This window comes from Anabas testudineus, chromosome 2, assembly GCF_900324465.2.
Source record: "Anabas testudineus chromosome 2, fAnaTes1.2, whole genome shotgun sequence".
In the NCBI taxonomy this organism is placed as follows: domain Eukaryota; kingdom Metazoa; phylum Chordata; class Actinopteri; order Anabantiformes; family Anabantidae; genus Anabas; species Anabas testudineus.
Window position 1 is genome coordinate 23,898,033 of NC_046611.1, and position 15,156 is coordinate 23,913,188.

The 15,156-nt window shown below is 45.0% G+C and overlaps 2 protein-coding genes across 6 annotated transcripts in view; both read right to left on the reverse strand.

Annotated features, from left to right (window-relative positions):
- atp8a2 (ATPase phospholipid transporting 8A2) overlaps positions 1–8,027 on the reverse strand; it is a 44,822-nt gene extending 36,795 nt beyond the window's left edge. The window contains exons 1-3 of one of the 5 annotated variants that reach the window (XM_026363251.1): positions 7,803–8,027; positions 5,498–5,605; positions 931–1,075 (exon numbers count right to left, since the gene is read on the reverse strand). In XM_026363251.1, coding sequence (XP_026219036.1) covers positions 931–1,075; positions 5,498–5,605; positions 7,803–7,845 — 296 coding nt within the window. In that variant the 5' untranslated portion in view covers positions 7,846–8,027. Of the gene's footprint in view, positions 1–930; positions 1,109–1,854; positions 2,451–5,497; positions 5,606–7,802 lie in introns of those variants that run through there. The other 4 variants (XM_026363253.1, XM_026363252.1, XM_026363255.1 and 1 more) reach the window with 4 other exon arrangements.
- Positions 8,028–9,221: 1,194 nt separating this feature from the next.
- rnf6 (ring finger protein (C3H2C3 type) 6) lies at positions 9,222–14,877 on the reverse strand. The gene is made up of 4 exons (XM_026363793.1): positions 14,802–14,877; positions 13,552–13,707; positions 13,217–13,381; positions 9,222–12,893 (listed from the first exon to the last, which is right to left on the reverse strand). The coding sequence occupies exons 2-4, from the start codon at positions 13,697–13,699 to the stop codon at positions 11,047–11,049; spliced, it is 2,160 nt and encodes a 719-aa protein (XP_026219578.1). The 5' UTR covers positions 13,700–13,707; positions 14,802–14,877; the 3' UTR covers positions 9,222–11,046.
- Between the last annotated feature and the right edge of the window lie 279 nt (positions 14,878–15,156).

Genomic DNA, 15,156 nt, shown 5'->3' on the forward strand with positions numbered 1-15,156 from the left:
TCCAGTCTTTGACAGAGTCCTGAGGAATCGATAAGACACTTTTTATCTCACTCATTCTACAATGACCCCTCTCGTTTCTCGCACGCAGACTACACCTTTGAACACACGGGCCCGGCTATGGCGCTTTCCCTAATTTATGTACACATGGTTAAGTGTAGTTACTTTACTTTTATTGGCAACCTGAAACATTCATGAGGACGTATTGACTAAGCAACACGGTCATGTGAAGTTGTTAAGCCAGGCACTTTTCCACTGCAATTCTCAAGTGGACTTCAGGCAGTGACATATATCAGCCTCACCCTTTGGGACTGCTGCAGGGTTGCAAATAATCACTTAATAGATGAGTTATTAAATAGCCTTATCGACGGGGTTTTACTTAAACTAAACATTTGTGATTTAAACCAAAAGCAAATGTTTAAAAGGAAGAAAAAAAAGGTCAGTGGTCCAAAGTCTTTTGGTCACAAGTGACAAACAGGAAGAAGAACATACGAACAGTCTGTAACGTCCTTCAACCTGACGAGTGAGCAAACATCCACAGTCCTGCTGCAGGGTCCTTTAGCAATAACCCTACAAGCTGACCCTGCATGCTCACCTGCCTACAAACGCTGCAGGTAATAGATTCATTTGTGCTATTGTCGGATTTGTATTAAGTTAACATAGTCTGGCTGGGTTCATCAGCCTTTCTGTAAACATAAGCAGATGTTTGATGAGCCTGACATTATGTCAGTGTTGTGTCGGTTTGTTAAACACTGATTAACACCGGAGACAATAAAAGCACTATTTTCGCTTTCACCTACATCACTCTCGGTCCGCTGGCAGCTTCTCAAGTGGGCTGCTACTCAGACTTTGATAGTACTCCCATTTAAAGCCACACAACATGCATCGCAGCCAAAGGTGGAGCTGAAAAACAAAGCTCAAACTTGCACCTACCTGACGTGGTTGTCGCAGAACTTGGTGTTCTGTTGCCGGTTGAGCAGCACCGTGCGCGCTGTGGCGTCTACTGGTTCCGCCTGGGAAGTGGTCCCGGACATCTCATCATCTGCCTTGCGGTAACCGGTGGACGAGCAAGCAGGTCCTGCACCGTTGGTTTGATGGGAGAGAGGCGAGGCTGAGTCAGTGCGAATGAGAGGTAGAGAGACAGAGACACGGAGAGAGGGAGAGAGGGACAGAGGGGAGGGGGAGAGACAGAGACATAGACGGGAGACGTGGTTTACGGTTCAAAAGCGAAGGCGACCAATTAGTACTAGAGGCTACTGTATGCTGATGTATGCTGAAGCCGGCGGGGTGCGTTCAATGACGTGTCCCATTATAAACAGCCCCCCCCCCCCCTCGTATCTCTGTGTTATTATGCAGGTACCGTCAATGCACACGCGCGCGTTTCGCGACGCCCACGGGACCCCCGCGGATAATGGATGTGCTGAGGGATGCACAATGGCGAACAAACACACCGGGGCTGTCTGTTTTATCAGCACTTCACCTTGTCCATACACAACGCAGGGCGGACCCGGCGCACATCGAGCATGTCATTACGCTCCAGGCACAAATTACCCCCCCACCCTACCCCTAGAATAAAGTGCCAGAAGAGGATGCACCACGCTTCTTCTCCTGCAGACCCCCCCCCCCCCCCCCCCCCCCATGCCCTGCCTGCCTGCCTTTGTCATCTCCAACCATTTCCAAGCGTCGTGATCTCCGCTCGTTCACCCCCGCACCAGCTCCAGGAGCAGGAGACACCATTCATCCTCGACCGCGCACAACTGAAGCTGCAGCGTGTGTGGCTGTGCGCGGACACCAGAGCGAAGTGAGAGGCGCGCAAACAGCTCTGAGGTTTACTCAGCTGGTACAACAACGGCGAACCTGGGCGAGGACAGATGCAGCAGCACGCCCGTCCTCCCTTTCTCCTCCTTCGGCTTTGCTGAAGAGGAAGCTCCCGGCCCCGGTGACAGATAGTGGCCCGCCAAGCTCCACCGCCGTGTCATCTGGCCCCCTGCAGCCTCGGGACGTCTTTATATTCGCCGCGGTTTGGACAATCTCCTCCCTCCAATTTGATGCTGAGCTGCTCGCTGCGATCGGCGCAGACGACGGGAGGAGGCCATATGGAGCTGCTTCAGAGCTGCGGAGGGGCGAAGCCGGGGCTCCGCTTTTAAAGGGCCAGAAGCCCTCACGTCGCCTCGAGGTCTTGTGGTCGGACACAGACGGGTCAAATGACTTCCGCGAAGCAGAAACCGAGCATCGGGAGATCACTTCACGTCGCTTCTCCTTGTACTGTGAGGCGCTACAGGTTTATTTTCCTCTTCACATAATATTCTCATGCTCCCACAACATCTGTCCGTAGCCGCACCTGCACCTGCAGCGTGCAGCTCCCAGCGAGCGAGCTCCAAGACTTCAAGGACTAGAATCAGCATATAAAGTACTCACGTTTTCTTATTAGGTTATGTGATTACTACGAGACAGACGAAAACAGGCTAATTGCATGAATAATTTAAAAAACAATAAACACAGACAGGGTTTGCCAGATTGAATTTCTGCAGTCCTGAAAATCTATTTCTGCACCACTGCAATGCTACAACAGCTCATTCTTTCCCCACGTTAATAACCCAAATTAGGTTCAGGTCATTATGTTGCACTCAGGCTTGTTGTTCTAGACGAGAAGCTGTAAAATGATCCAGCCATAAGTCAGGCTTACGTTTGCTATAGTTTCACAACTGGTGCATCACACTTCTCTACTTCAACTTGTGGAGACAGTAGGTTGTGTGTTGTCAGTTCAGTTTGTTGTAACATACTTTCTCATTCCACTTTTGCAAGCGCTTAACCTTTGAATAGCACTTTTCCACCCCAGCCCACAAAGTGACTGCACGTTATAGAGAACAAGGATCAGAGTCCACCCGAGCAAAATGATAATAAGCAGCCTATCTCTCATCTTTAGATCTCCGATGAGGCCATTACCACTAGACGCAAGAGATATAAGTTACAATCACAGCTTAGCACACTGCACCACAAATGATAGTGGAGTCAATCAGAGGGTGATTGTGAGGAAATGATTAAAGATGGTACAAGGTTAAATGTAGAGAAGAACACTGTCCATCAGCTATTTGTTAAAATCCTCTTCTTTCCTGTGACTAAGTGAAACTACTTTCTTTTATACAGTTCATCGCGTGATAACTACTTTTCTGATACATTTTGTGCTTGTGGGACTATCTACAGTAGTCCGCCTGCAGACCCTACCTTTCCAAGCAAATCAATAGCGGCTTTCTCAGCAGCTCACTTCCACTCTGATTCACATCTGAGAAGATCAATGTCTGGGTTACTCCTCTCTGGTGGAGTGCAGGCATAGTCACCTCCGTAACTCATTACTGATGCCCCACTGATGAGTCAGCAGCAGAGCACAGCCCGGTTCAATTACACATGAAGCACCCAGGCTACCCGGACAGGTACCATAGGTCCGATAACCTGTAGCTGAACAAGACTAGACTAATCCTCTCTCAATAAAACCCTCACCTTATCTATTGCTAGGAAAATAAAAACAGGCTAAAACAAGATGTGTCCTCTATCTTAAAAATAACAATTAGCCACACTTACACTTATTATGTAGTGAAGTTTAACATCCCATTAGCATCGCTCTACTATGAAAATATGAGTAATTAGATGCTAGTGAACCAAACATATTGTAAACAGCAGGCATATACAGGACTTGCTCCAGTAAGCAGAGCAAGGGCAATTCAGTGTAAACATATATGCAGTTAAATCCATCATTCACGTCATTTGAAGCAGAGGTCACTCATCCCAGGCTTCAAGATATCTGAATATGGAGTATGTGTGTTTGTGTTTTTGGGGTGAAGCCAAGGTGCCGTGGCCTGGTGCCAAACTTCCACCGGTAAAAAGCAGGCTGGGCTATTGAATAATGGATTGAGACAGGCTGCATAATTCATCTACATTTTCCAGTATGGCAGAGCATATTTCACCAGACACTCTGCCTTGGTGCTGTGCCCGAGCCTTCACTCAAGAAACGACTCAAATGTCAACCACTGTGACCGAGTCTCCCTCAGCGGCTGTGTCAATTAGCACGGCGTCCAGAATTGTGTCTTAAATGGCAAAAGTGTAGCGTGTTGAGATGCTTACAGATTTAACCCAGTCATGTCAAATAGAGCTGTACCGTCATCAGCTATGACATGAGCCAGAAAGGTAATAGCGACTAATCAAAAGTGCAGTGATACTAGAATATCCCTACAATTATCCCCCAGCTGTCGTGGCACTCCCACCCTCACAAGGCGCACAGAGGACTGATACTCTGGGCTGTTTTGACGTCTTTATTATCTGGAAGGTTGTCAAAACATTTTAGATACAGCTGCACTTGGGCAGCTGAATGCACACCAGCAAGCCAGAGTCTTCATAATTTGTCTCTCCGTGTTGAGTCTCTCTGAGACAGCCATTGCATCTTAACAGCAAGGTCTCAGGTTTTAATCCTCCTAATCTTCCAAAGGCCTTGTCAGAGTGTTCTTGAGCTAAACACTAAACCACAAACACCTCACTTACATCAATAACTTTAATAAAATTAAAATACATAAAAGATTTTCTCCCACACCACCCTGTCCAGTCCACAATCCAGATGTGTGTTTAGACAAGCATTACCAAAAGAGTGCCCTGTGTGTACCCTTCGTGCCATGGCTGTCCTGGCTCTCCTGGGTGATCTGTAGGCCCTATTTGCAGGTCCTGGTTGACCTGTCGCAAGTGCTCCCAGTGGGTACATTTGCACCCATAACTGAGGAGAAGTACGGCGAGAAACATTATAATCCCCTCTGTGTCTGCTCTGCAATTCACCTGCTGCTAATCCATAACCTGGTAATCCTTTAGGTGAGACCGCAACACGTACACAAACACACATTCAACTAAAAATGTGCATATACACATATCCTCACACACACATTGACACCGTATCACTGACACACACACACACAAACACATTCCCTCTACCTCTCTCGCACACACACACACAGATTAACATACATCTTTTAATGGCAGATAACATGCAAGGCCTCAACATGCTGCTGCTCCCCTGTCTCTTCTCTAAACATGTCATACATGCATGCAGCACTGTTCATGTACATGTCTGTTCAGGCATGCCATGTCCTCACATGCATGTGTTGTGTTCTAAAGCATGCATAAGTATTCGAGATTTGCCTAAAGACCCCAGTGCACATCGTTTGTCTTCATCAGCATGGTCTGACAACAGAGGTCACCCCACTGTCTACAAGCACATGCAGCAAGAGGGTTAATTCCTGTTCAGCATTCATCAATCCAGGCCCCAAGGAGCTACAGATTCTTCAGGCTTTTAACCTTTTCAGACGAGAATGAGAGACGTCCACTAACTAGACACTGTAGCTCTTGAGGGCCGGGGTCTGGGACACAGCTGCGACTAGCTTTTGCGCATGGCATGGTCACATGCACCTTGGGACTCTGGACACAAATGGGGCATCATCCAGTCTAATTCGAGCAAACTCACTTTTGTCAAACCTGTCTGTGAGGCGGGCACGCATGGTAGCGCCGGCGCCCTGGCTCGGGTCCGGCGGTTCAGAAGCCTCCTGCCTAATGGTGGTCAACACTAACTGCTCTGTGGGTGCCAGAGAGGCCGCGGCGGGAGAAAACAACAAAAGACAACAAGTCAATATACACATACCACACACAACGCGTGTAAGTAACTGCGCTGTTAATGCCTATCACTGGAGGCATCATGAGTGAGAACCATGCCTGCATGTGAAAGATGTAGGTCTGATTGTGGTAGCCTGCCCAGGAGAGCCCCCATGTGTCCAGTTCGTGTAAATACCTCTTGTGCTGCCATTTATTAGGCCTCTTTATCTCCCAAACCGCATCTTCAATAACACAGCAGCCATGACGACCAGTCATTATCTTCCCAAAACAGACATACTGTTGATAGTTGGTTCGAGCTGCCTTGACTCACATAAACTAGACCTAGCAACACACTACAAGAAGCGTCCTTACATTGTAAAACAAATCCTGTGGGACATCCACATCCACAAAACCTATAACACATGTTAATTACACTTGATTTGGCTTCATATCATAACTCTAAAATGAATGTTTCACAGTATAATGTGCTTCATCACCCAGTGTGATAATTGCTCCATGTGCTGTTGGTACTACACACATGATTTGTAGCACCTACTTTCTATGGTCTTCTTAAATTCAAACCAATAAAATATTACAATGTGGGTAAATGTGGCAGATAGGCAGCTGCAGACGTCATTTCCAGGGATGTGGCTGCTCACTAATTGGAGCAAAGAATCAAGAGGTCAGGCTTTAGGAGATTACAGTAAAGGCAACACAGGGAATCCAAGAGGGGACACGTATGTTTAGAATGACGTTCACACTCAAGCACTTCTCCATTCAAATTTGTGCTTAAATGTGGTAAACACTTTCTTACACTAACTTCTCTGATATAAACAATACAAAAACTAATAATAGTTGTTGCTTAACCTGGTCACTAACACACTTCACTAAATCAAATGTGTTAGTTCTTTCAAGGCCATCTGATATTCTGAGGATAATTCCTTTTATAATTAGTGCTGAACACATTTAACCTTTATGCCGCCTCAGCATCAAAACACCCAGTTGCTCATGTAGTAACAAAACATCTGGGAATCTCTGGCTTGAAGATAGTGTGGCCCACTTGGCACTGACCCCCACAATGTGCCCTGTTTTCTATTTCTGGAAGCTGTGATAGGCATGCAATGAAAGGAACAACAGCAATACAGCCCAACAACATGTGCCAGTCACTTTGGAAAGCCACTGGGTGAGCCAAACACATGCTCCTCTCTTCCAGGACAATCCCATTGTGTAATCTGATGCAGCCTCTTGTTAGAACAACCCAGGTTTCTTTGTAACTTTGAGGACAAGATGGCTATTTGTTGCCAAGAGGTGAGACTGGTGCCAATGCCGCAGTTAGTCACGGGGGTTTATTCTAAAAACACAGCCTGGGTTCATACAGAAACCAGCAGACACAGGACATGTGAGAGATGAACATCCCTTAGCAGGCTGTGGAGGTGGATGGCCTTAAAGTGAGGTGAGATTCATTTTTGGACGGCTTTAGACGGTCACGTGGTTTTTAAGTCTGTAATAGGCTGTTCTTGGACTGATCTATATCAGCTTTGGCTGGACTTTGAAATGAAAAATAACATTCCTTATTATGTCTAGACACCGTAAAAAGCATGCCAGTGACTTGACATATTTACGCATGACAAACCATATGATAATATCTCAGCTGATGCGATTCAGGAGGTCAAGATACAAGGGACTGTTGCTAAATTACATAAGGATGCCCTGTGCGTCAACCTTACACGCACCAGACTCGCATTTATCCTACCGTACCAAGAATAAATGTGTGTCATATGTTGGCGATGTTAAGGCACAGCATGGATCACTCAGATGATACCGACTTCATTCAAATAACCGTCTCTACAAAGGGCAGGCGGTGCTACCTGGAGCACCTGCAGTCTGCTTGCCCTTGCATCTGCAGCCGGTGCCAAAAACACGACAGAGGCTGGAGGAGAAATACCGGTACAGCAAATCAGCCCACATGCATGCCGCAGTCCCGCACAGCACCGACCCCCGTTGTTATGCAAAGCACATAATACCCACGATTAGCCATATACAGGCCGCCACACACTGGATAAGGACAGGCCTATTTTTAACACTGATTTCAACGTGAGTTTAGTTGACGGGTCACGATTTGAGCGGGCGGTACCGAGATCGAGCAAAGATTAAATCAGCAGTTTTTCTTCAAAGCTTACCTCCCTCGCTGTGTATCTTCTTGGCTCTCCGGTTGAAATACATCTTGCTGGTGGTGAACGAGCGTCGATGAAGCTGGGAGGACGAGGCCGCAGCGGGGGCATGCTCATGGATCTGCCACCGAGCAGGGGAATGCTGCTCCGGGCCCGGGCTGCCACCACCACCGCTGCTGCTGCTGCTCCTCACGGATCATTATTTCTCGGCAGGACGGTGGAGGTAACGTTGTAGAGGACAGCATCATCCAGCGTCAAACCACACACAACACACACTGTCTACGTCCGGGTGATGCTTTCAAAATAAAATATGTTCTTGGGGGGTGGGGGGGGGGGAGCCGGAATGTTTTTCTTTGTCAAAAGCTTGATCAGGTTTAACCACGGTATCTAAATTAAAGATTATGCCATTAAAACTGCATTTCCAGACTCGTCAAATAGTCTGTATCTGTAATTTCTACTTTTTCAGTTGCTAAATTATGAATATACACAACCACATCATTTACGTTTTGCATTTAATATGTCCTGATGTCCTGTCCTTTAATATTTCCTGATGTTGCTATTTGAGCGAATTTGTATCATTCAACCGCAGATGAAACATGTTGTTTATCAGTTAGTTAAATAACAGCAATATCAGCAAGTATGTAAAATTTGATAATGATAAATAACTGTAAGGTCTTGTTCTTTTTCTCTTTTTGTCAAGTAAATCAATTATGTCTTTTAATTTAGCCTCAACCAGAGAAGTAATTGTTACAACAAACAAATCACAATTAACTAATGATGAAAACAGCATTTTAAAGAATCCTAATTGTGAGCAAGTCTAAATTCGTTTCATTATTTGTCGAGCTTTATTTTGAAGAGCAGCTCTGCTTCCTGTCTTGCAGTTTGTCTGAAACTTGATCGATTGAAACATGGACGCGCGCAGGGAGACGCACGCGTGCACGCACCTGTCATCTGACCGTAAAATCTAAAATATAACTTTACATCGTGCAGTCTTTCAATATCTAACAATAAACAAGCACCTAACTTTTAAAGGAGACGAATAAAAGAATAGTGCTGCGGTTTTTATATACTTATTTGTTTTACAGAAAACTGATACGTGGCCCAGACTAACTTTTATTTACATGTATGCTACAATACGTAAAAGAGAACTCGGATCATTAGTTTAGTAATAGTATACACCACAGTCATTACGATACTAGTCTTGAAAACCACCATGAGAGTAACATTCACCTAGTTTGAGTATATTTTCAGTCCCTTGATGCAAATTAGTGATTTGTTATATTGGATAAAAGCCACTTCTCCGCAAATGTGCTCACAACACACTGTTAAATATCAAATTCCCAAGTACACTGGATCTCCAGGCATACCAAATTTATTCCATCGTTTAGGAGTAGAGAAGAAAACCAATGTCTCTCTTTCATTACATAGTAACATAATCATAAGTGTTTTATTTACTCTTCACATTGTAACACAATACATATTCATATTTCAGAAAGCTGCAGATTTCCATCTTATTAAATAAGGACAGAATAAATATTCACTTCTGCACTGTGTGGCCACAACCTTCTCCAAGGCTCTAACATGGACATTCACTGAACCGATGTCTTTTGAGAACCAGGTTTATTGGGAAACACACACACACAATTTACCATACAAACTTACCCCACTCTCACACATTCTTACATACTATAATGCATCATTCCTACAGTTTCCATTGTGACTTCTTAACTGCAGAGATGTAGTTAGCTCCTGTGTACCGTTACTGCTGAAGTAACAGTGGTGGGAAGAACACAGGGTGTCTCATGTAAATAATCCACCCGTTCTACACTAAAAATGTCATTATGTGTGCATATAATGCAAAAACAAACCATACAGAGAATCCATTACATTACAGAAATATCATACTAACACTACCTAATTCCGATGCTTTACTGGTCTTGAGTTGAAACAGACTGAACATTGAACTGTGACAGATCCAACTTGGGGGATAAGCCTTGTTAACCTTGTTGACACATTCTCGTTAGCGGTAAAAGTAGTTTTGGAGCCAGAGCTGCAGTAGATGCTCCAAACCTAAACATTTTCTATTTTTAACATCTGTTGAAGAAGAATTTCTGAATTCTCTGGACTGTTTTTTTTTTTCTTATGATAATCAGTGTTCCAGGTTTGCGCTCAGCAGATACATTAGACAAACTTCTCAAAGAAAATTCATGACACAGGTCCCAGAGTGTCTGTCTTGAACAGATCCAAAACTGAAACATGAATCAAGAGGAAACACTGATTCCAGGATTAATAAGAATTTAAGTGGAGATGATAATCAGGCATTACAATGTAAACAACAATGAACAGCAAAAAAAAACAACACAAAAAAAACAATACTGTCTTCTCTCTATATATTGCACATCTCATTACTAAATCACAACTCTGAATCCCTGATTATCATATGCCTTCTGGGTTTCATTTGAATTGTGCTGCTCATATGGAAAATGTTTAATGGTTTCTAAGTGGTTAGTCTTATTGGATGACTTTTATGGATGAACTCTGTATATGAGGCAGGTGGAAAGAGAGGACTTAAACAAATACTAAAAGACGTGCAGAATAAAACTTATTTCAAAATTAAATACATTGCTCATACACATCCCAATAAATCATACATTTCTTAACCATGTGTAAAGGGACACTTTACACACTAAAATGAACATTGAAGCTTTAAAATGGTGAAAGGTAAAAAAAACAAAACAAAACTCTAGGATTCCTGTTTTCATTATAAACAGATGGCATATGAGGAGCTTACTTCAAACCCCTTAAATACAAGCAGTGGTGAGTTATTTACAGCTTCTACTGAGTAAATCAAGTGTACATGTGATTTGTGTAGTTCATCTGTGACAAAGATATCTCACATGTATCAGAGTTAAAGTGAGACTAGTCAGCAGTGGCTGCAGGGGCTCCTTAAGCATTAATGCCATCCTTTGAAAGAGCATCTGAAGCTTTGTGACAGAGACCAGAAAAAAAGGTCACAGAAAGAAGAAAATACATCAATAAGTTACTGAAAACAAAGAGTCTAAAAAAATAAATTGTTAATTCTCTGCATTTATAGTTTCTTTTTTCCGCACTTTTGGTTCAACCTTCTTCAACTTCAACACAATGGATATTTTCAGAGAAATTAAACCATGAAAGCGCTATGTACATGCAAAGCCCACTTGGTTCTGCTCAGTACAGCCAGCCAGCAACATAGTTCTGTTTGCGAGCAAATGGGTCAGTCATGATGAACTGCAAGTATGGGCTGCCTGCAGATGGGGCAGGTGTTGTTTTCAGAAAGCCAGCGGTCAATGCAGTGGATGTGGAATTCATGAGAGCAGGGCAGACGGCGCAGCTTGTTGCCCTGGGAATACTCATTAATGCAAACACTGCATGCACGACCCATCTCCCCCTCCAGGCTGGCCTGACCATAGGTGCGCGTAGATAGATTGTCAATCTGCTCTTTGGTCAGGCCTCTAGGGTGTTCATCATCTTCCTCACCATTGAGCAAGAAGAAGTGTGCAAGCCGCAGGATGGGTAAAGTACCGTTTTCTACCAGGTTGTTGGTGTCTCTGCTGCTGGCCCGTCCCTCTGGGGTGCTCACTACCCCTCCTCCCCCCAGTCTGGCCTGCCCACCCTGGTCCTCCTCAATTCCCACCATTCTTTCTTGAACTACCCCACCGGTACCAACCTGGCCAGCTGCACTCTCAGTTGTATGCAAACGACTGGCTTGACTGATGTTACTATTTGCGCCACTAGCATCTGTGTGGCTAGGTGCAACAGTTTCAGAATCTGCTTCTGTCTCCATTAGGGTGCTCAGCTCCCCAAATCCGGTCATAATCTGGCGCAAGATTGAACGCAGGGCGGTGGAGTTAGGCTCCCCCAGGCCCGTCTCACTGATGCGCCTCAGTGGAATCCGAATAGTGCTGACATAAGTACGAATCCCAGCACGCTCAGAACGGGAGATGGTGCGTCTAAATCCGCCACTGTCACTTTCAAATGTGACAGTATTCTCAGCAACCCGAGCGCGAGAACGTGTTCTGCTGGCGATGCTGTCCCTGTCACGGTTTTCACCAGGTCGAATCCTTCTCACCTGCAGGTCCAACATAATGGTTGGGTGCCGTCTCACAGCTGAACTTCCTGTTCCTATTAGATGCGATTCAGTCTCGCGTTCTCCTCCCTCTGCAGCTGGCTCAGTTAAAGCTGCAGGTTCAACCACAGCCTCCCTTGTCTCCATGGAAACAGAGCTTGTGCCACTGCCTGGCTCAACAGTGTCAATAACAGAGCCACTGACACCACTGCTGGACTGTGGATTGGTACTGGCAACAGGTACTCTGTGCAACGGGGAACGGCTTTGCCTTGATAAGCGGGATGAAACCCAACCACCTCCCGCAGCCCTACGTACACGGCCGCGCGATCGAGTTCTACTGCCACGTGATTCATGTACCACTGTTGGGTCCACAGACCCAGATTGAGATGATACACGGGGGCAGTCTGTAGACGCAGACACACCATCATGACCCTGGTCTGCTTCAACATTGATGGTTTGATGTGAAGGTGTAGTTTGATCAGGAGGAGGGATGGGAACAGTGGGAGGTGGTGCAAAAGAGTGCAAAGTGGATCCTCTCCTTTGAGCAGCAGCTGAGGCAGGTACTGGTGCAGGGAGTGCAGGAGGGCTCATGGAAAGAGTCGTACTACTGCTGCGTGTACGTCGTGTCTGCATCCTCCTACTGATAGCTGGGCGAGGGGATGGGTATGGGGCAGGCCTTGGCATGGTTGAAGGACGAGGGGTGGAGAAGGAAGAAGCAGTGCGTATAGAGGGTGAAGTTGTGTTTGGGGTTGTCACCGGCAGCTCTGGAGTGTCCACAGTATCATTATGCTCTCCTGGCTCTGGCTGATCATGGTTGATATTAATCTCCAGGCTAAAGCGGAATTCTCCACTGTTAGGGTTGGTCCGGCTTACAGCACGCCATGTCTGGTTACCACTTTGCCCGCTGCGTGTAGCATTACCAGTGCGTCTGAAAGTGTTCAGCCACTCTAGTAATGAGTCACCATTAGAGGTTTCTGCTCCTGGCTCTGTGACCCCTGTAAAAAACAAATTAGATTAAGACTAAAATACCATGTATTAATTCCAAATTGTGTTCTCTTGAACAAGAAAACAATACTAATAAAACTCCTTTGGGTTCACTTAAGTCCTTTCATATGCTATTAAAATCCAGGATTCCACTTGATTTATTATAGGGCTTATCCAGAGTCACTGTGCTGCAACTTTGTTTACGTCTTACCAAAGCTGGCTTAAAGTCTAGTCATAAAACCTGTGTCAATCGTGATTTAGCCCCAGCCATGCATTATGATTAGTGATGATCAGATTTGGAAAAATCATAGAGACAACTGCCCCTCTTCCCTACCTGCCCCTCGTCGCCCTCCAGCCCCTCTCTCCTCTCCCTCAATGCTGCTGCTCTGCTGTTCTCCGGAATCAGCAGTCTGTAAGCGCTGCTCAGTATGGGGTTGAGATGAAACACGCTCTTTTGCCCCATCAAGACGCTGCCGCAGCTCCTCAGCGGTCACCTCCCCTTTAAATATATGTAATGTTACATGCAGTCAGCAGCAGTGGGGGAAAAAGCTTAAATACTGAGAGCAAATATATATACTTAATAAACATTACACACATAGAACATATGTGAAGCAAGTCTACAAAAGCAATCCCAATCAGTGTCTTAAAACAAAATGGGTTCCTCCTCACCAGGAGTGCCCAGCAGGTTGCTGTCTCTCATTAGACGATACTCCTCTTCACTCAATTCATTGATGAAGTGATAGTATGCCTCCTCCCGTCGAAGACGCTCTGCCTGCCTCCGCCGTTCGTCTCCCCCACCAGGAGGGTCCATCACCATGAAAAGTGCTGGCAGATAGATGATTGGGGGTGTCAGTCAGGGGTGAAATGACATCAGAATCTACCCACTTTGGCTTTATATCAAGCATTCAAAAATAAAAGCTCAAATCACAGGATAAGCCTAATCACTATCACTGTTGAAGGCTTTTTCATTTTGTCATGTCAGTACATGCACAAGAACAAAATCTGTTGATTTTAGAAAGATGCAGACCAAACGTCATGCTCAGCTATCATTATTGAGCTTGCCTAGTTGTACTAGATACTACAGTAACATGTTAGAGTGCCTTAGCCTTACAATGGCTAATCTCTAACCAAGGACGACAGTTAAGGTAACGCCATCCATTTTCTGTCGAAACACTCCACCGGCAAAAGACTGTGGGCTATACTAATCTTGCTAGCGTTGCTAACGCTTAGCCCGAAGACTAAAGCATCTAAATGAACATGTTCGAGTCATTCATTGTAATGAATAGATAAGAGACATCCTAATAACAACGTAGTTGTCCTGGCTAATATTAGCCAAGTTACAACTGTAGCTACGGAAGGCCATGTTGAAGGCAGGGGAATAAAACAACAAAACTGGCGTTGTCATCCTGGTTCGCCACCAATCACCGGCATAGACTCCATGACGGACACGGCAACCATCCAATCGCTGCTCTACAGGGGCGGGACGCGAACAACTAAACTGAGGTCCCCTCCATGCAAATGCAGGGTAAAGGAGGAATGAAGCTTGTCAGCACTATTTAAGAATTGGATAATTAATATGTTAATGTATGACAATGACTTATTGCGATGCTACCCAAACACAACAGCTCATTCTATGGACAGTTCGAGGGCGAGAAGTGTCATTTGAATGCGCAACGCTTTAACTAGGTGCTAACTGAGCACTAGCAAATTAGCACTAACTAACGTTAGCAAATAGCAGCCCATCGACACCACCGTTAGCTGGGTTAGCCGACTCGCCAGCGAGCGGTGAAGCTGGAAAAACTCCCCACATATTAATATGACAAATAGTTTTATGAAGCAGTTAATGTGCACGGAACTTAACATTTAACTCTAGCGTGGTTTTATAAGAGATGACAATGACATTAAACGAAATTTAGTACCTGACAAAGCAGCTGTAATATGGACGGTTTGCCTTCCTCTACCTTCTCTCTCAAACCAAGATGGGACCAATGGTGCTACAGTACACTGTCCGTCAAAAAACACTTCCTGACTACATTGGTTCCTTGCTACATTAGTTCCTTGGTAACACGACATCCTCTGATGTGGATGAGGTGGAACCAGTATGTCCGGAGTGCCAGGGGTGCACGACAGAAAAAAATAAATCAAAAACAACAACAAAAAACAATAACAACAATAAAATAAAATTTCATTTTCATTTAAGTTTTACTTCAGACAGTTTTAAACACAATGCTGATAGTAGGTAGTAATAGTATGCAGGGACAGCACCTACAATAT

Bases quoted from the DNA above. Each gene is read 5' to 3' on its own strand.
- rnf6 (XM_026363793.1), bottom strand. From the start codon at position 13,699: ATGGTGATGGACCCTCCTGGTGGGGGAGACGAACGGCGGAGGCAGGCA. The intron at 13,382-13,551 runs GTGAGGAGGAAC...ATATATTTAAAG, and splicing joins CAACCTGCTGGGCACTCCTG to GGGAGGTGACCGCTGAGGAG. The intron at 12,894-13,216 runs GTAGGGAAGAGG...TGTTTTTTACAG, and splicing joins TGGAGGGCGACGAGGGGCAG to GGGTCACAGAGCCAGGAGCA.